This window comes from Penicillium oxalicum, chromosome VII, assembly GCF_001723175.1.
Source record: "Penicillium oxalicum strain HP7-1 chromosome VII, whole genome shotgun sequence".
Classification (NCBI taxonomy): Eukaryota; Fungi; Ascomycota; class Eurotiomycetes; order Eurotiales; family Aspergillaceae; genus Penicillium; species Penicillium oxalicum.
The window spans coordinates 1153729-1173545 of NC_064656.1; the positions used below are offsets into that span (position 1 = coordinate 1153729).

Below are 19817 nucleotides of genomic sequence, written 5' to 3' on the forward strand. Positions count from 1 at the left end.
GCATGAAAAAGATATCTGCCGCTGTATTTTCAGCTCAATAGTGGGATACTTCCAGGGCTGTCACCAAGCTGAGGCTGTCTTTGATGATATTTATCAGCCTGGTAAGCCCCCCACTCGCGCAATCTTCTTGGCTCGTTGCTGACGGCGATTATGATTCGCCCGACTGGCCTTGTTTTGCTCCTTTCGCTGGTGCGCAATGGGAGTGTGCTGTTGTCCCTGCTCGCCAGACTGAGGCGGATGACCACCACCTCGTCCTCCCCTGCCACGTCCCCTACCGGGCCCGCCACGTCCACGGCCACCACGACCACCACGCCCGCTTCCTGGTCCAGAGGACTCCCCATCTCCGTCGGAATCATCGTTAGCCTGGGGCTTCCGATATGATGTCGGCGCAAGCTCCGGCTGATTCAGCGAACCACCTGCACCCCCACCAAGCTCGTCAGTGAGTTTGTTCTCCAGCTTGGTGAGGCGCTTCGGATCCCGGGACAGCATGACTGCCCATCCCTCAATGGCTTCATCGGTCATGTTGGTCTCGCGCTTGAGTGCAAGGCGAGGCTGAGCGCGACGAGTCGCCGAATCCCTAGCGAATATGGCGGGATTGGACTTGTAAGCGCGAAGAAGAGTCAGATCAAGCTGGTCGGCCGCAGCTTGTTGGTTCCGCGAAACCACCTCGGCCTCGGCGTCCGTGCCCGCTGTGGCACTGTCTACAGTACCGCCCACGTCCGCAACGTCGTAGGTATCATCTCGTTCGTCGTCGTCCGAATCAAATGTGGCCAGCGCAGAGAGAATTGCTGCCTTGTTGATAGCATGCTTGCTGCGATCTGCGAGCACTTCGTCGGCGGTGAGGTCCGGATTGGCACGCCCAAATCGAACCTTACCCTCTGCTGCGCCGGATAGACTGAGTTCTGCAAGGTCGACATCATCATCAAAGATATTTCTGCGTGAGGAAACTGGTTCTTGCAACGGCGATGCGACGGCTGGGGGTGTGGGCCGGGGTTCGAGGTAATTATGATGAGCCTCTGCCATTTCAGGGAGCTGTTCGGATCGATCGAGGGACTGGAGCTCTGACGGGAGTGAATCATCCAAAAGATGCGCAATGACTGTCTCGGGGTCGTCCCCAAAGGTATCCAGCAATCTCACGACAAAGGCTGAGCCAAGATCTGGGAACAAGTCTTGAACTTGGGACACGAGCGACATCTTATGAGCGTGCAAATCAGATGGGACGGCAGGCCCATTTGCTGCCTGCTTCCCCTTTTCCACTCGTTTGCGCCTTTGGTAGCGATTGTGAAAGGGGTTCATCTCCCTCTGGTAGTCGCGCAGAAGGACAAGAAGATCTTGACCTCGCTTTTGAGGACGACCAGCGAGATATTTTTCCAAACGCTGTAATAGGTCCGAGCTACATATGAGGTCTGATAGCAGGTTGGGTCCCCTTTTCACTGCAGAAGTGCCCACACCCGCACTAGCCTTGAGGCTGAAGAGCTGGTCCAGCAACAGCGACAGGTTGTTGGTGGTCTCTTTCATCAGAGACACCAGACCGACGTAGACATTAGCAACAATGATCTTGCGAAGCTCTTCATTGCTCGCCCTCATCTGGTAGGCTTCATTCAAAGTGTCGAGGTAATCAGACCCTGCCATCAGGATCTGGCCGCATTCTGGAAGGGTCGATACAAGGATCGTCAACCGGCGAATATCGGCAACTGTGTCAGATGAAAGCGAGGCGGCCCCTGAAGTGAGCTTTTTGATCAGATGTGATTTCCCCTGCTCTACGCTGGAGGATATCCTCTCGTGATGCAGATCCCACGCAGCTGATAATGACGTCTTCAACGCCGCACTGGACGGATAGGCACAACAAATATTGCCGAGGAGCTGCCAGCTCAAGAGACCTTCTGGCGGGCCGGAAAGCTCAAGCAAGTATCGTCTTGTTGTGAGAAAACAGAGCTTCCGTAGCTGTCGAGCTTTGGGCCCGGACTGAAGACCGGAGTCACCGGCAGCTGCATGTTGGTAAAAAGATTCCAGGAAAAAGATTATTGATGAGTCTTCAGCAGCGGATATTCGGAATTTCTGGTCTGGGGAATTGAGCCGGACTCCGAGCAAAGTCATCCATGCATCCAAGCACGCATCCCAGTCACTGGAGGGAATCGCCCTCCGCACCGCGGGGGAGGGCACTGGAGCTAGCGGCGGAAATGCTACCATTGAACACCGGTTGCACAGTGGTGAAAAAAAAATGAGCCGCGACGATTACTTGGGCGTAGCTTCGCGGTGCAACTCCAAGTACCTCAGAATCAAAATTTTCGTTGATGAGAAACTTGGAAGGTGAACTGTATGCTATACGTAACTGCCAAGCAACCGCACCTGGACACCCTTTACTGTTTAGCGGTTACCGCATGTGGTCCCCGCGGAGCTACGCTGACTCAGCATCACATGATGGCCTTGGAGTCCTGCAATCTCAGGCTGCAAAGTTCCCGTCCGTCCCCCAAAGGAGCTTAGTGTGCGATAACCGAAAACGCCAAGATTTCCCGCACTGAACCTTTTCGCTTCGCTCCACACAAAACTTCTATCGGCCATCATCACCTTACCGAACCCAGCAGTTCAGGTCTTGACCGGCATTCCGTCTTATACCCCCGACAAATCAACTCAAGATGTCTTTCCAGAAGCCCGAGAAGGAGTTCGGCGAGGGCCCTGTACGTTCGACCCGCGTGCCTCAATCGTCGTGGATCGCATAGTGGACAGAATATCGTATTGCGCCGCCGGCGCAACTCGCCGTGTGCACGATATCATGTCGCTATCCAACACATGAATCGCTCGTCAATTGCAACCTTTCAATTGCTAATGCCCACTGCAGAAGGTCCACAAGATCCGCATCACCCTCACCTCCCGCAAGGTTGCCTCCCTCGAGAAGGTCTGCCAGGAGCTGATCGACCGTGCTCGCTCCAAGTCCCTGCAGGTCAAGGGCCCCGTTCGTCTGCCCACCAAGACCCTGACCATCTCCACCCGTAAGACCCCCAACGGTGAGGGTTCCAAGACCTGGGACAAGTACGAGATGCGCATCCACAAGCGTCTCATCGAGTAAGTTTTCACCATCGCCTCCGACAGTGTGTCACAGCGGGGATAAGGAACCGCTGGACATGCATGGCCATATATGTCCGGACTGAATGGCTGATCATTGTCCGTCTAGCCTCCTCGCCCCCACCGAGACTGTCAAGCAGATCATCATCAACATCGAGGCCGGTGTTGAGGTTGAGGTCACCATTGCTGCTTAAATGCACTAGTTCCGCAATGGAACCAGGGAGGGTCTCGGGATCGATTGCCAGAAGTGCCGAGCAAAATGCAGGCGCTCAACAGCGGTTGGTCGTTTACTACGAGCCCGTGTTGGAATTCTGTGGTAGATACCCGCTACAACCTGGAAGACAAAAAAATGGAAACATCTTGAGAAAATAGACTTTTTCGAATCCGTCGTAGTCTCATGCAACCCGTGTGTTGCAACTACAATCATGACGCCATGGTTGTATGAGAAATTTCCATAGACACAGAACACCATCGCATTTTAATGAATGCGTTTCCATTTTCATTGACTTCGACGTGTGACCTAAAAATCAAAGCTGATGAAGTCCTTCCTGGGTGCCACTGGTGGTATCACGCCATCTTTAAAGTAGCCATTCTCGAGGAAGAATTTGTACATTTCTTCAACCTCGGGAGTGTATTCCTCGGGCTTAGCCTGGGAGTCTCGTAAACTCGCATCATCTGGAGGGCCGTCCGCGAAATTGATGCGAACGCAGGTCTTGTTGTCTTGTGGGTGTAAATAGCAGGGCGTGTCTTTGATGTATGTCACTGGACGGCCCTTCCAAAGAATTAGACGGTTGTTGGCAGGATCGCGTCGAGTCTCCCCCTCTAGAGGCGGCAATGGATTCAATTCGTTGGGATTGTCGATCTTTAAGAATGCGCGGGGCCCTGCATTCACCTTTTGCACAGGAACACCTTGCGAAACGGCAGGCTGACCAAAAGGCGAGGGAGCAGCTGCCGGCTGCTGCGGTTGTAATGATGGAGCGCCAAACGGACTCGGCGCCGTGGATGGCTGCCCGAAGGGTGCAGCTGCTGGCGGTGGTTGTTGCGGCTGCGGCTGCTGCGGCTGTGAAACCTGGCCAAATGGTGATGCAGACTGTGATGGCTGCCCGAACGGAGCAGGTTGGCCAAAGCCGCCTGTGGTCGCAGCTGGTTGTAGAGCAGACGGTTGCCCAAAGGGCGATGGTTTGGAGAGGGCAGCGAAGCCGGTTGCGGCCGGCTGACCTTGACTTGCCTGTGCGAAAGGAGACGCGCCAGTTGCTGGAGCGGCAGGCTGCGAGAAGCCCGTTTGACCGAACGCAGACTGAGTTCCTCCGGTCGTGGCGAACCCTGACTGGCCAAATGCAGGTTTGCCAAACGCTGCTGGTCCACTAGCTCCAAGAGACGAAGGTTGACCAAAAGCCGAGCCTTGTCCCAGCTGAGAGGGCTGACCGAAGCCTGTAGCTTGACCCAAAGCCGAGGGCTGGCCCAAGGCCGAGGGTTGTCCGAATGGCGATGGCTGTCCAAAAGCAGCTGCTTGCGCTGGTTGTGGTGCCGATGCTTGGCCGAAGGCTGTAGGTTGACCGAACCCTGAAGGCTTGCCCCAGCTTGCAGCAGCCGACGCAGCTGGAGCTCCAAAGGCATTCGTTGGTTGTCCTGTCGACGGTTGTCCAAAGGCGGATGGCTGGGGACCGCCAGAGTTTTGAGCTCGCTCGACAATATCAAGGCGATTCGGATGCTCATTGGCTCCATCGATGATGTATTTCACGGCGCCATTGAGATCATTCAGGGCAGATTCCATCTGATTGACGGACTCTTGCCACAAGGTCTGTGCCTCCTGCACAGCCTGGTTCATGTTCCCTGCTGCGGCGAGCTCATAGTGACGAAGGCGCATTTCCTCCATGCTCAGCTCTCGTTGAGGGCCGCCAAACAACTGTCGAGGGACATTGCGACTCGGCGCGTAGGATGAGAAGACCCATTCTGGACGTCCTTTGCCAGCAGTTAGGTCGAGCTTGATATCGTTCGCTGTGACACCGTAGCTGTCCCTGTTTTTAGCGTACGGAAGGGAATGATTCTTGTCAGAAGGGCACTCACTCTGTTGTTCCCTGAGCTGTTCCTCCTGGTTGACCTAGGACAGAATGACAGTTAGGCAAGAAGGCGACTGAAAATTTGGACATCGTGATGAATGGACAATATCTCTGAGTCCAAAATTATTGGGCAGCAGAACAAACATAGGGACCACTGGGATGATGTGAAAGACAGGTTGTACACTGCAAAGTGAGTCCTTGTAGTGAGGAGAGGAGGACACTCTATTCACTTCATAGAGAGTAGAGAGTACAAACACGTCCGCTTTTGAGGGTCATGGGAGTTTGTCCGAAGAGTGGGATTGGCTTACCTCCAAATCCTCCTCCTGAGAGCGCGCCGAATCGGTTGCCAGAAGCGCCGGCTGTGCCTCGTCCGGGATGTTCGTACTTGCAGCGGTCTGCATCAAAGTCAGTATAGAGGTCATTCATCCATCATACTAGACAATAAAACTTACCGCCAAATTTACAACGTCCCTGCTGGAAGAAGGAGCAGACGACCATGGTGTTGCCGTCACTGCATTAATGCTGGCCCTTGTTGCGATGAATGACGGGTTGATGCACCGCAGCCCCACGTGACGCGACACACACGCTTCACGTGCGTAATGCAAAGTTCGGGCTTCTTGGGTGAAGGCGACCGTGAAGCAAAAGTGAGCTCAATGATTCAGTGTGATATCTTACTTCAATGAGTCGTGGTCGGTCATACGTGTGAAATAGGATTGAAGCTGTTTTTTCACACTGGACGAGATTAGAACTTATCGACCATCGTTATCGGTATCGTGATAAGGCCCTGAGTATATCCTTGACTGAAGTAGGTGTGGATCGACTTGATATTTTTAGTCTTTATTCACACCACAGCCCGAGAAAGTCCCTAAGTAAATCATTTTTTAGCATAGAACATGGAGCTGAATTGTTCAAAATTCCAGATATAGTGTATTTTCAATCAAGTGTGTCCCGTTAACTGTTTTTTCTCTCTTTTTTAGCAAAGACCCTGTGGGGGAAGCTTCATTTTGATAATACTCGAGCAATAAACTCGTGAATTATGTTTTCATTGATTCTTTAAATGCTGTTGCTCCTGTCCTCTGATCTCCTTGCGGAATTAACGTAATTGGTCCATTAAGTAAGGCAATTGATATGTATTGATTGATAGAAAAATTTCTCACTCGAGCCTTCACCTCGAAAGCCTCATTTGTGATGGGACCACCCTGAGAGTTTGTTGTTGGCGTGAACTTAGGAATATGACTCTTGTTGGAATTTACGGTCTTTGACGATGAAATATCAAGCATGGTGCCGTACTCAGGTTGCGAACTGGCCACTACGAACAAGATTCACATCCACTGGCGGCCCAAATACAGGCAACAAGTAAGGTTCGGGAACGTTGACTTTACAATGCTACGACCGATCCCCGGTCCTTCTTCTGGAATGGCAGCGAAAGATTGGTTGTGGTAGGTAACTTATTAGCATTTGCGGGGTATATTTGTGTTAATTCTGTGTTCGTCGCATGCTCTCTCGCAATGTGTCCCAGTTCAGCCCATCTACTTTTTTGCCGCCCAAGGCCTCCAGCTCGTTGCCAAGTTCTGTGATATGCCCGGTGGCTAATCGTCGCATCATCACCGTATCCTTGGCTCCTGGCAAAGCTCTCGCAGCCCCATGCAGGAGTGTCTCCTCAAACCATGCCTCCTCATCTTCCCCCAGAGGCAGACCAACCAGTTCTATGGCGCGCTTGCTCCGTGTCTGCCCGGCTGGTGTCCTCATCACAAATTCAATGAGCTGCTCAAAGTAGATCCGTCGCTGAGACTCATCCCATTTACGAGTAAAGAAAAATGCCTCCGTCACGTTGGATCGGCAGAGGGTTTCAAAGAATGCTCGTTGCACCTTGGGGCCAGCCAGAGGAGGAGCGGTGGTGAGATAGTACGCAATGGCGAGGCTGTCGTCATGTTTGGGAAGATGCGGCAAGGTCAAGACGTAAAGAATATCATCTGGGAAAGTTGGGATGAGGGAGGGCTCAGTGAGGCATTCAATCGCGCGCTGCATTTTGTTAGCTAAGCCACAAAACCAAACGGTAGAAAAGCAAAACGAACTCGAAATTCAAGGCGATCCAAGTTCCAGAGACCCTCAATGAAAAGACGATACTTTTCTGGAAGATGGCAGTTCTGCGCAAAGTGAGAAGCTGCTTCCGGGGCACTGCGACAGTCTTTCAAGATGTAATAGATCAAGGCCTGCTTGTGATGAATGTCCAGTTCCGAGGAGACAATCTGGTCAACGAGCGATCGGAGTTCATCGTTCGTTTTGGGAGGATAGACCTGTGACACTATTTCCAGCAGCAGGAAACAACAAGCGCATGTTAGCGGAGAAATCTAGAGGTAGTTCTTTGAAGAGGCAAGGCAGCTTCGTATGATCTTACCTGCTTTGATGCCCGCGACGCCTAGCAAGCGATCAGCAAACAGCTGGTTCTCCAGTGCTTTACGGTTGGATATAATTTGATCAACCACTTTTGCATCATATGAGAGCTTTTTATTGAAATTGAAGATGTGATTGAAATTCTCCCACTGCGCCATGGCGTAAGAGTGATTCCTGATGAACAAGTGCTTGTCGCAGAGTGCAGATTGCGAGCTTTGAAGCGCCTCCTCCGCGGAGTGGTAAGATTACGCCGGTAACTTTACTAGGCGGTGAGCGATTTGTTGTGAGGGCCGAACAACACTTTGCCTGTTCGGGTGGAAGGTAAACAACCCACCTTTCCGTATATCTGCAATTCATCTTTTTCCCCTCATCTCATCAACTCTAATCCCCCACCCACCCGCATCCAAACTACGACTCGCTCGCTTTGATGACTTTGCGCCGCACTGACTAATTTGTGTGGCACAAAATGGCTTCGATCGCAAAAGCTCGGCCTTCGCGCCGTGCAGCCGCGCGCCGAAGCTATGTCGTTGAGGAGACATCAGAATCCGAGGACGCTGGCAACGTCACACCCACCGCCTCGACGCAAGACAGTGATGACGACGAGGATGAGAGCGAAGATGAACAGGATTTCACTCCCGTTGCGCAGAGGTCAAAGCGCTCCTCTGGGAAGCGATTGACTCTCGAGCCCGTCACCCCAGCCACTGTGAAACCGGCGCAAAAGTCACGACAGTCGAGAACGTCAATCGCACCGGAGACGGAAGAGTCGGATACTTCTCAGGCAGAAGAGACGGATGAAAATGAAGATGATGACGAGGGAGTCAGTATCGCCTCTGCCGCTGCTGATCCTGATTCTCCATCGAATCAAGCCGCGCTAAAGCGGAAGAGCGTCGAGCCTGCGGAGGCTGATCCTGATTCGCCTTTGAATAAGGCGACATTAAAAAGACAAAGTATGACTCAACCCCTCAAGAGTCGTGTTTCGATCACTCCGAAGTCGACAAAGGGCTCACTTCCCACTCCAGAGCCGTCCGCGTCGCCAGAGACCACTCCAACGCGGGCACATCGGGAAAGTGTGCCACCTCTGTCCGACAACACCAACTCCGCTACGAACTTCCAGACTCCCTCCCAGCGACCCACAGAAGCCAGACCACAAATCCCGATCATCAACCCCAACTCCACAGTACTTGAGCGCCCGATGGACATCGTGATGAAGTCCAGGAACATGCCACTGCCTGCGGTCGCCGAGGACTCTGCGGAGCCGAAGCCGCGCATGATTATCCAAAATCTCATTCTTACAAATTTCAAGAGTTACGCTGGCAAACAGGTTGTTGGTCCATTTCACGCATCTTTCTCATCTGTGGTGGGACCCAATGGTTCAGGAAAATCTAACGTTATTGATTCCTTGTTGTTCGTCTTCGGTTTCCGTGCGAGCAAGATGCGCCAGGGCAAAATCTCGGCCCTCATTCATAACTCTGCACAGCATCCTAACCTTCCTTTTTGTGAAGTGGAGGTTCATTTCGAGCAGGTCATCGATCTGCCAGACGGTCGCCACGAAGTTCTCCCCGACTCACATTTGGTGATTTCCCGGCGCGCATTCAAGAACAACAGCAGCAAATACTATATGAACAAAAAGGAAACCAACTTCACAGCGGTAACCACTTTCCTCAAGGACCGTGGCATCGACTTGGATCACAAGCGTTTCCTGATCCTTCAGGGTGAAGTCGAGTCAATCGCGCAAATGAAACCGAAAGCTGCCAACGAACATGACGAGGGCCTTCTCGAGTATCTAGAGGATATTATTGGAACCTCTCAGTACAAGACTCCCATCGACGAGGCTGCCGCAGAACTTGAAACTCTGAACGACGTTTGTGTTGAAAAGAACAGCCGTGTCCAGCACGTCGAGAAAGAGAAGGCTGCTCTGGTCGACAAAAAGGACAAGGCGCTGGGTTATCTCCGTGATGAGAACGAGCTCGCAGAGAAACAGTCCGCCCTTTACCAAATTTACATTGACGAATGCGCTGACAATGTCCGTGTAACCGAGGAAGCGATCCTCCAGATGCAAGAACTTCTGAACATGGAGCTGGAAAAGCACGAGGGCAACGAAACAGGCATCAAGGAGCTCGAGAAAGCCTACAAGCGTGGTGTTCGGGAGTATGAGAATATGGAGAAGGAGTCACAGGCAGTGGCGAAGGAGATGGCCAAGTACGACAAGGAGAACGTCAAGTTTGAAGAGAAGAAAAAGTTTCTTCTTGGAAAGCACAAGAAGTTGGAAAAGACAATGCAGACCAGCCGCCTGGCCGCTTCTGAAAGCCAAAGTCTTGTCGAGAAGTTCACAGACGACATCGAAAAGAAGACCAAGGAGACTTCTCAACTGGAAAAGGAGATGCAGGCCGAGGAGGAAGAGCTCGAGTCGATCCGCGAAAGTTTGAAGGGGAAGACACAAGGACTCTCCGAACAGATCGCAAAGAAGCAGAAGTCTTTGGAGCCTTGGAACGAAAAGATCAACCAGAAACAATCAGCCATGGCTGTTGCTCAAAGCGAGCTCGATATTCTTCATGAGCGAAGCAACGCAGGCGCTGTTTTGCTGGAAGAAGCGAAAGGCAAGACGGTGATGATCGAGGAAAACATCATGGCCAAGGAAAATGAGCTTGAAGAACGCCAGGCTCAGAAGGAGACTCTGGAAGCTGAACTTGCCAAATTGCAAAACGACCTTAGAAAGTATGGTGCTCGTGAGCCCGAGGTGCGGGCCCACGTCTCTAGTGCTCGACAAAAGGCCGAAGAAGCGCGGGCGAGTTTGGCGAGTACGCAAAACCGCGGCAGCGTCCTGACCGGTCTCATGCGGCTCAAAGAGTCTGGTCGTATCGACGGATTCCATGGTCGCCTCGGTAACCTGGGTACGATTGACGAGAAGTACGATGTCGCGATTTCCACCGCCTGCCCCGCGCTTGACAACATGGTAGTCGAGACTGTTGAGATTGGTCAACAATGTATCGATTACCTTCGCAAAAACAACCTTGGCCGTGCAAACTTCATCCTCCTTGATCGTCTCCCTCGTCGCGATATGTCAACTATCTACACCCCGGAAAGTGTGCCTCGACTCTTCGATCTGGTAAAGCCAAAAGATCCCAAATTTGCGCCTGCTTTCTACAGTGTCATGCAGAATACCCTGGTAGCCAAGGATCTTGAGCAAGCCAATCGTATTGCCTACGGGGCACGACGATGGCGAGTGGTGACTCTTGACGGTCAACTCATTGACGTTTCTGGTACCATGAGTGGTGGTGGAACCCGGGTCGCTCGAGGTGGCATGTCTTCTAAGCAAGTTGCAGACACTACTAAGGAACAAGTCGGGCGTCTTGAAGCCGATCTGGAGGAATTGGAACGCAAATTCCAAATCTTCCAGGAAAAGCAACGGACCATCGAAGCCAACATGCGGGAGAAGACAGAAGAGATCCCGCGCGTGGACACGAAGATCCAAAAAATCATGATGGAGATTGAGAGTGCGAAGCGAAGTCTTGCGGACGCTCAGCGGCGAGTGAAGGAACTGCAAGTCACGCATAAGCCTTCCAAGTCTGACGAAAGCCAGGCGGCCGCTCTGGAGAGGCAAATCGAGGCCATGAGTGATGAGATCGAGGAGCTCAATCAGGAGAAGAGCGGCCTTGAGGAGGAGATTCAAGAGTTGCAGAACAAGATCATGGAAGTTGGCGGTGTCCGTCTCCGTGGCCAAAAGGCCAAGGTGGATGGACTGAAGGAGCAGATCAACCTTCTCAACGACGAAATTTCCAATGCCGAAGTTCAAAAGTCCAAGAACGAGAAGCTCATCACCAAGCATTCGAAAGCCCGCGATACCTCGGAGAAGGAGATCAACCAAATCGCGGAGGAGCTGGAGAAACTCGAGGAGGATATTGAGAACCAAGCCAGTGATGCTTCAGACTGGAGGCAAAAGGCCGACGAAGCTCAAGAGGCTCTCGAGGCCAAGAAGGGTGAGTTGAAGTCGCTCAAGGCCGAGCTTGACGAGAAAGTTGCCGAGCTCAACGAGACGCGTGCCACCGAGATCGAGATGCGGAACAAGTTGGAAGAGAACCAGAAAGCCCTCACCGAGAACCAAAAGCGCAGTCGCTATTGGGAGGAGAAGCTGTCGAAGCTTTCTCTGCAGAGCATCAGCGACCTGGGCGAGGAGCAGGAAACAACCGAGCTTCAGACATACACCAAGGATGAACTGGATGCGATGAACAAGGAGTCGCTCAAGGCGGTGATTGCCGCCCTGGAGGAAAAGGTTCAGAACACATCCGTTGATCTTTCTGTCATTGAAGAGTACCGTCGTCGTGCCGCCGAACATGAGTCTCGTTCTGCAGACTTGGCCGAGGCCCTGTCCTCCCGGGATGCTGCCAAGGCTCGTTTGGATGGGCTTCGTTCCGCCCGACTCAACGGTTTCATGGAAGGGTTCGGGATCATCTCCCTTCGCCTGAAGGAGATGTATCAGATGATCACTATGGGTGGCAATGCTGAGCTGGAGCTCGTGGACTCGCTCGATCCCTTCTCGGAAGGTATCTTGTTCTCGGTCATGCCTCCCAAGAAGAGTTGGAAGAACATTGGTAATCTGTCGGGTGGAGAGAAGACCCTTTCGAGCTTGGCTCTGGTGTTTGCCCTGCACCACTACAAGCCGACGCCACTCTATGTCATGGATGAGATTGATGCAGCCTTGGATTTCCGCAACGTATGTCTCCTTTCTTGACTCTTTTCGGTCCCCCCCCTCTCATCCGAATTGATGGCTGACATGGTGACCAGGTCTCAATTGTGGCCTCTTACATCAAGGAGCGGACGAAGAATGCACAGTTTATTGTCATTTCGCTGCGCAACAACATGGTAAGCTTGGCTTCTTCCCTTCTGACCGATGGTACATCCGTTTGCTCACTCCCTCCACAGTTTGAACTTGCTTCGCGTCTCGTGGGTGTATACAAGGTCAATCACATGACGAAGAGTGTTACGATTGAAAACCGGGACTACATTGAGGGCCGGTGATGATTTGGGGTTCGGACACGCACTGCTCCTTGTCTTCTTTCCCCCATTTTCTTCGTCTTTATTGCATTCTTGGACATACTTCATTTTTTTCTTGGTTGGATAAGGTTGTCTATGGGTTCCTGTCGATGATATCATGGGTTGGGAGTTTGTGTGCTTATTTTGGAACTGAATGTTCCCTTCCTCCAATACATTCTTCTACCAGCTGTCGTTGGTTAAGTGACAGCGGACTGCGTTGGACTGATTCAGGTATGATACCTCTTCACTGGAGAGCTCTGGAGCCACCTTGTAACTTGTTGCCTTCAGCGTGGGTGGTCTTGAATCAGAGTTCATTTCAAGAATGAACAGGCTTTAAATTTCATGCCAGGGAGCCCCTCTCTCTACCTCTGCGCAGAGATCAAGCTGATGGCGACCGTATCGGCGATGGGGGATACGTGATCACTCGTCTTGCCCATCTTGTCCTGTGTTTGAATCGCCGTCTTTTGTGATTGAAATATCTGCTTGCTTCAGTTTTCTCTTCATTTCCTTTCTTTTTATTTTCATCCCACCAAGTCAGCAGAGATTCCCCCTCAGGCTGACCTGCACGCCCCCATGTTTGGAGACTGGCAAAAGGTTGGCGAGCCACGTGTAGATGGGGATGGGTGTGGGCTTGGCGTGACTTCAAAATGACGACGTCATGACACGGGACCTTGCACGTTACAGTTTTTCCGGTACCTTTAGCTCTCGTTCGTGTACGAGCTTGGCCAGGATGGACCTGGTTCTTTGCTCGAGCCGGATCGGCAGATGATGGAAAATTGACACCAAAATTGCAGAATTCGGACGACCTCCCGTCATCTATTTCAGGTGAGATTCGAAGATGTGTTAGGATCTTCTTTGACATTGTTGAGCCGCAGATCCCTGAGTGGTCGGCCACCGAGACTAAGAAAGGGCTAAGAGATGACCTGCATTAAGATTTTTGCGTTTGGACTTGATTCTCTCCACTCGGAGAGATCGAGATTCCAGGATTACTTGGATGGGTCCTGATGTTCTCTCTCTCTGTGATTTTGGAAATCTAACTTTCAACTCACCTCGTCGCATACTCCGCAACTCACACGGACTGAGGATCCCAGCCTCCTCGTTTCCCCCCAACTCCAGCTCTCAGCCAGGTCGTGCCTCTGTTGACGAGCCGCGACCATCCCTTCTGGTTTATGTTAGCACTCGATGCATCATTGGTAAATAGTTGATGGAGACGATGGTATGCCACCAAGTCAGATGACCAAGTAATTCAAGCAGTCCATCCGTGTATAGTCGTACTGCCACCGCAGTACAGTCTGCGTGTCTTTTAAAGACAGTATTCAGTTTGATAAATAGTTTAATCCCAAATAAATAGAGAGACAAATTGCCTGCCCACTTTCTAAACCAAGAACCGTCTCCTTGTCCCTTCAGTCTGCCGCTTCCACCCGCTGAACACCCAATGACCACTAGAATGAATATGGTTTGCCCCCTCTTCTCCCTTCCTGCCGTCCCATTCCCAGTTTCCTCGATATTCCGGCTTTCATCCGTCCAGTGGCTGGTAGTTGCCCATTCAGCCTTCAACCGTCCTGGATGTACCGGAGTCGATCTTTTGACGTCAGCGCGGGGATTTCTCTTCAGACTCGGGACGAGTTGAAAAGGACCTACTAGGTTAAATCCGGATGAATTGCATATGTGGAAACGATGAGATTTTGCTTTGTTGCTTGGAAAGTCTACTTCTGGACCTGGTTCCACTATAAAGTGTGAGCCTTGCGGCGGGCTGTCGTCCATGGGGAGAGTGAAGAAAGTGCTCTCTCAGTGGGGTTTTGGTACAATCGTGCAGCCGCCTCGAGGATCAGATACTGCTTTCGTCTGATTAAGACTGAGGGAGCGACAACGTGGTGGATTTGTATATGCAGCTATTCTGTCCAAGATAGAAAAGAGTGCTACTATCTACCTCTGTCGCTGTCCGCCTGTTCCTCCACCCGACGCAATTGTCATCCTTCAGCTTTCCGTCGAGCCATTCAACAGGAGCTATTGAGCATTGAGCTCACTTTTCCACATCACGAGGGATTGAAACAAAAAAAAATAAAAGACAGCGTGTCGGAAAGACTACTTCCATGGTGAGTTTATTGGTACTTTCAAGATATCAACACATCTGATCCAGAGACTCACCCGCACAACCATGGCTCCATATGATTTTCCCTTTCCCTCCCCACTGGAGTTACCACGAGTCGATCTCCAAACCGTCAACCATGGCTCTACTACATCACCCGCGATATAGAACCAAAACCACACCCACCACCAAAAATCACCAACTCTCTACTACCTCATCTCTCTTCCCCAATTTTCCCACTCACCTCCCTCCAATACTAACATCACACCCCCCCTTCTCCATCCCATAGGCTCCCACAAACACCCCCTCCTCATCCCGCGCGCCACAGACGATTGTCCCAACAACCTCAGCGGCGGCGCAATCGCCGGCATCGTCATCGGCTCCATCTTCGGTACCTTGCTACTTCTCTGGCTCTGGCGATTCCTTCAATTACCCTGGGCCAGCGACGATGTTTCAGACGTGGGGTATCGACCGCCTACCGTGCGGACGGCGGCGGGAGATGATCGACGCCGGAGACGACGACCGGCCACGACGGTGGATTATTATGTGGAGAAGCCGCGGAGTCGATCGCGGGGGTATCGTGAGGATGTGCGTCGGCCAGCGAAGGTGTATATTTCTTGAGGGGGACGAGGTGGTAGAAATGGGTAGGAGATAGGTATCATGTACATGAGGTGTCTGGGATGAAGTGGTCAGAGTGAGAGTTGGGATGAGAGGTATTGTGGACATTGCGTTAAATGGATACATGTGCGATGGATGAGAGAGTGATGGCAGGTGGATTCTTGATGATTAATGGACCTGGTGCATTGTATTGTGGACTGGAGTGATGAATTTGATGAGAACCGATGATAATGTTAATGGTGTGGATGCTTTTTGCTGAACTGTACTTGGGGGAATTTTTCATTTCTCAGATTCATTAGTAAAATTTCATCCGGTGCCCGATGGATGTATATAGAGTCAAAATGGAGCTGAGACTCGATCCATGCCTGTGGTTGGAAAGAGACCAGAGGATTAGCTGTGATTTGTTGCAGTATACATACATGATGGTCATTTCATGAAGCTAAGCTTGGCCTGGATGAACCTGAATCGCCGGGGTACAGACCAATACTACATACTAAATAGGAGATCTCCAAACAACGAGTTACACCATTGAACGGCTTCTGCGATTTGACCAGGCCCAAGCACGGATAACCAAAGGACCACCGACGACATGGCAACATGTGTATGACCCGATCTCAAAACAGTCACAAAGGAAACGGGCTGGATTATTTTGATCTAAGCTGGAAACCGCCCCCAAAGATTCTGGGAAGTGCAATACAGGACGCAGCGGGCTCGTATATGTATCGGCCGTAGAGTCGAGATTGTCGAGTAATTATCTAGACCCGTGCCTTTCATGCTTGATTCTTTGGGACCAATGCCGTGGAGAAGTCCGTGGTAAAGTGAAAAAAAAGAAGAGTTGAAGGTTCTTGCTTCGGCAACTGCCTGGAAAATTGTCCGGTTGGACGAACGGTCCAGGCCCAAGAGTCTTTTTCACTTATAGCCGAAGATCATGTACAAGCAAGGATCCATATGAGCACTGGCTGATGCCTACTGCGCCAATTAGCCTGGGTCCACCACATAGGTACCTGTATAGTCATCTGGGGAAAAAGAACCCTCCCGGGCTTAGTTGTTTCATCGTCGTCGGAAGGTTCAATGAGGTTCAGTTGCCACAGTGTATGGGCGTACAATCTCGATACGACCAGGGCTCACCTCTTGTACGAAAGGATCGCTGCTCTACGTTTTGAGAGGAGCCCGATAGTCTGCCGTGATGGACTACTTTACCGTCGGTCGAACGGTCATCCTATGCTGTGGTGGCACCACAGCAGCGATGCATCGCCGTCGGGCTGTTTTGTCAGATTCCGGGATACACTCTAGCTTGTCTGTCACTTCCCAGGGTCGGCGGCTGCACCAGATGATCCACTTTTTTTTCGTCTCCAAAAAGCCATCACCAATTCTCAAACCTCCATCCCCTCCGCCACTGCATTCGACCGTGGGTCCGAGTCCAATCGACGGTCTCTCATGGAGCCAATCAATACAGATGCGCCATTTCGTCGCTAACAACCCGCCCTCTTTCGAGGTTCACCTGGAACATGCAGCATGTTGTTGATCACCCTAGTGCAGTCAATGCAGTGTGCATCCACGTCCCTGACATGAAGATACCCGTCACTCTGATGGAGTTTTATCGGCAAGTGACCAACCACAGCGCCGACTGGTGAGCCCCTGAGTTGGTTCCATTCCAGAAATCGTCACGACTTTGCTGGGAAGGACGAGAAGGACGAGGGGACGGGCCACGGCAACTGGCCAGGGGGCAGCACGGCCAAGCACGGGGCCGCAGGCTGCTTCACAGGCGCTAACCAGAAACAGACTAGCGTTGATGGAGACGGACGGGATGACCCCCCGTTCATCTTATCGAGGCAACTTCATTGGTGCTGAGGTGGTGGGTCCCCCCAGCGGGTTTCCCCTTACCGTTCAAACCCAGTCCACTCGACCAAAAAGTCTCTGCAAGAGTATGAGACTCCGAGAGTAAATTAAGACCAGGTGCTACAGTATTTGCGGTGCCAAGTGCACACTCCAATCCCCCCCCTCAATAATGAGATGCCCAGCCCTCAGTATGGTCCCTGTGACAATACTTGTACAATCATACCACGAGGCACAAATCACAAATCACACCTGCCCTCTTCCCCCCTCCAAATAGGCAAAACACACCAACGCCCTCCACCATGTTGATGGTGTCTCGCCCAAGAAAAATTAAATAGAACTACGGTAATCCTGATTGGCACCTGCCACAGACCTCTCTCTTCGATCCACCACTCATTGGACCTGGGTCATGCCGTTTTGAGTTTTGCTTTCGTTCTCTCACTCCCTCTCTCTTTTCCCTCTCCTCTCTTTCTCCTGAATCTCTGATTCCCACGCTCATTGACGCCTCGTCCGCTGTCCACCCTCTCTTTTTGATCCACGAGGGATCCGCGACTACGCCTCCTGCTGCTGGTGGTTATTCCACCGTTCCAATCTTTCGATCTCGCGTGGTCTTGTGTGCTGGCGTGCAATCGCCCGTCACGTTCCCTCTTTTTCATTTCAAACAATCTTTCAGAGCTGGACTTGTCTATATTCACTCTTTTGCAACCTCTTTTTTGAGAAGAAGCCAATTTCGCCGATTTTCCAGCAGTCATTTGATGATCCTCGGGAATTTCTTGTCCCCCATACGGAAATCTAGACGTTCTCTGCGGTGAGAAACATTTGATTTTCAATCCTCTTCGTGTATCCAAACATTCGACCTCTGTGCTTTTTTCTTCTCAAATTCGCCAAGATGAGAAACTTCTTCGCCGTCGCTACCTGGGCGGCCCTGGCGGGCTCGGTCATGGCCCAGACATTCTCCGAATGTAATCCCATGGAGAAGGATTGTCCTGCCGATCCGGCCCTGGGCACCGAGCACACCTGGTGGTTTAACTCAACGCTCGATTCGAGTGTGTGGAACATGAGCACGGGCTCCATCAAATATGCCAACAATGCGGCCGAGTTCACCATCGCCAAGGTGAATGAGTCGACCCTGTTGCAGTCCAACTTTTACATCTTCTTCGGCGTGGTGGAAACGTGGGTCAAGATGGCCAAAGGTGGGGGTGTCGTGAGCAGTGTGGTGTTGGAATCCGACGACCTGGATGAGATCGATTGGGAGTGGGTGGGTTACAACACCAGTGAGGTGCAGACCAACTTCTTCGGCAAGGGTAATACCACCACGTACGACCGTGGCGGCACGCACTACGTCCCCAACGCCGATTCCGAATGGCACAACTACACCACCCACTGGGCCAGCGACAAACTCGAGTGGCACATCGACGGTCAGGTGGTGCGGACTCTCAACTTCGATGACCCCAAGGCCTTGGGAGGCAAGAACTATCCCCAAACGCCCTGTCGGGTGAAGTTCAGTAACTGGCCCGCCGGACGCGAAGGTGCCTCCAAGGGAACGATCGAGTGGGCCGGCGGCCTGGTCAACTACGACCAGGGACCCTTTACCATGAGCGTGCAGCGCGTGCGTGTTCAGGACTTCCACACCGGCAAGGAGTATACCTATGGCGACAGGTCGGGTGATTGGCAGAGCATCAAGGTCGTGAGGTGAGTGCTCTCTGGAAGCTATTCAAGGTGGCTGCCGTGGGGGGTTCGACTAACTTCTTTTTTTTTTCTTCTCTCTAGTGGCAATTCCACCGTCCAGGAGAAAATTGACGCACCACCTCCCAAGTCTCTATCCGAGAAGTGGGACGATCTGCCCAAGGCGACACACATCGGCGTGTACGCCGCCGCGGCGGGTGTCGGTGCCCTGATAATTGTCGCTCTGGGCTTCTTCTGCATCCGCCAGCGCCGACAAGGTCGCCTCGAGCATGCCTTGGCGGATTCCAAATGGAATGCCGAGCGAACGGAGATGGCCAACTACCAGAATGACTGGAACCAGACCGAGTATAGACACGGTGGCTACAGCCGGGTGAATGGCTAGATCCGCCCTGCTGATTTCTTGCACCCTTGTCCTCTCGTCTACCGACTGTACTTTTCCCTCTCCAGGGTCCTCCTCTCTGGCGTCTGTATCATGAATGGTTCTGCGAACCTTGCATCTCCGCTGTCTTTCGCCTGTCAGGTTCACTTTCATGTCGATGAATTTGGCGACGCGTTCTACCCCACCTCTCTTCTTCTCTCCCAGGGGCCGCTCCTTGATTACAGGCGCTGCTGTCCGACTTGCCATTCTAGAGGTGGAGGAGAAGAAGGCCTTGGCCCTGTGCGAGACACAAGCAAGCTTCCTCCTTAACGACCTTGTCTTTTGAATTTGTATGCAGCGTACTTCCGCTGGTTGCGATCCTCGTTTGCTCTCGTGTATTTTTGTTAATTACCCGTCCTTTTCATCTCTGCTGTGCGCTCTGAACTTTGATTCGTCAGGGAATCCCTCCACACGCTGTATATGGTCACTCGTCGTATTGTCGATTTAAGCACTTCGTCCGCTTTATTGTGGGTAACAAAAGGGACATGATTTTGTTGTATCCTCTGTATCACACCAGGTGTCATGAGCGAGCAGCAGATAAAGTGTCACGTCACTCTTCTTTGCTAGAAAGCATGATCGAAGTCTGGGCACCGACTCGTACGAGAGAAGTTCTTCATACAGG

General features: G+C 51.9%; 7 protein-coding genes across 7 annotated transcripts; 4 read left to right on the top strand and 3 right to left on the bottom strand.

Moving 5' to 3' along the window:
* Positions 1-93: 93 nt before the first annotated feature.
* Positions 94-2190, bottom strand: POX_g08945 (uncharacterized protein; the record flags this gene model as incomplete). The annotated part of the gene is made up of 1 exon (XM_050117712.1): positions 94-2190. One exon carries the CDS (start codon positions 2188-2190, stop codon positions 94-96), a length of 2097 nt encoding a protein of 698 aa, XP_049965856.1.
* A 446-nt stretch (positions 2191-2636) lies between these two features.
* Positions 2637-3257, top strand: POX_g08946 (40S ribosomal protein S20; the record flags this gene model as incomplete). The annotated part of the gene is made up of 3 exons (XM_050117713.1): positions 2637-2678; positions 2840-3063; positions 3173-3257. 3 exons carry the CDS (start codon positions 2637-2639, stop codon positions 3255-3257), a joined length of 351 nt encoding a protein of 116 aa, XP_049965857.1.
* Positions 3258-3583: 326 nt separating this feature from the next.
* Positions 3584-5621, bottom strand: POX_g08947 (uncharacterized protein; the record flags this gene model as incomplete). The annotated part of the gene is made up of 4 exons (XM_050117714.1): positions 3584-5075; positions 5131-5164; positions 5432-5518; positions 5576-5621. 4 exons carry the CDS (start codon positions 5619-5621, stop codon positions 3584-3586), a joined length of 1659 nt encoding a protein of 552 aa, XP_049965858.1.
* Positions 5622-6599: 978 nt separating this feature from the next.
* On the bottom strand, positions 6600-7675 carry POX_g08948 (uncharacterized protein; the record flags this gene model as incomplete). Its single annotated transcript, XM_050117715.1, has 3 exons — positions 6600-7145; positions 7199-7428; positions 7522-7675. 3 exons carry the CDS (start codon positions 7673-7675, stop codon positions 6600-6602), a joined length of 930 nt encoding a protein of 309 aa, XP_049965859.1.
* Positions 7676-7983: 308 nt separating this feature from the next.
* Positions 7984-12533, top strand: POX_g08949 (Structural maintenance of chromosomes protein 4; the record flags this gene model as incomplete). The annotated part of the gene is made up of 3 exons (XM_050117716.1): positions 7984-12228; positions 12300-12377; positions 12438-12533. The coding sequence occupies 3 exons, from the start codon at positions 7984-7986 to the stop codon at positions 12531-12533; spliced, it is 4419 nt and encodes a 1472-aa protein (XP_049965860.1).
* A 673-nt stretch (positions 12534-13206) lies between these two features.
* POX_g08950 (uncharacterized protein) lies at positions 13207-15258 on the top strand (the record flags this gene model as incomplete). The annotated part of the gene is made up of 2 exons (XM_050117717.1): positions 13207-13261; positions 14927-15258. 2 exons carry the CDS (start codon positions 13207-13209, stop codon positions 15256-15258), a joined length of 387 nt encoding a protein of 128 aa, XP_049965861.1.
* Positions 15259-17980: 2722 nt separating this feature from the next.
* POX_g08951 (putative extracellular glycosidase) lies at positions 17981-19159 on the top strand (the record flags this gene model as incomplete). The annotated part of the gene is made up of 2 exons (XM_050117718.1): positions 17981-18783; positions 18862-19159. The coding sequence occupies 2 exons, from the start codon at positions 17981-17983 to the stop codon at positions 19157-19159; spliced, it is 1101 nt and encodes a 366-aa protein (XP_049965862.1).
* Between the last annotated feature and the right edge of the window lie 658 nt (positions 19160-19817).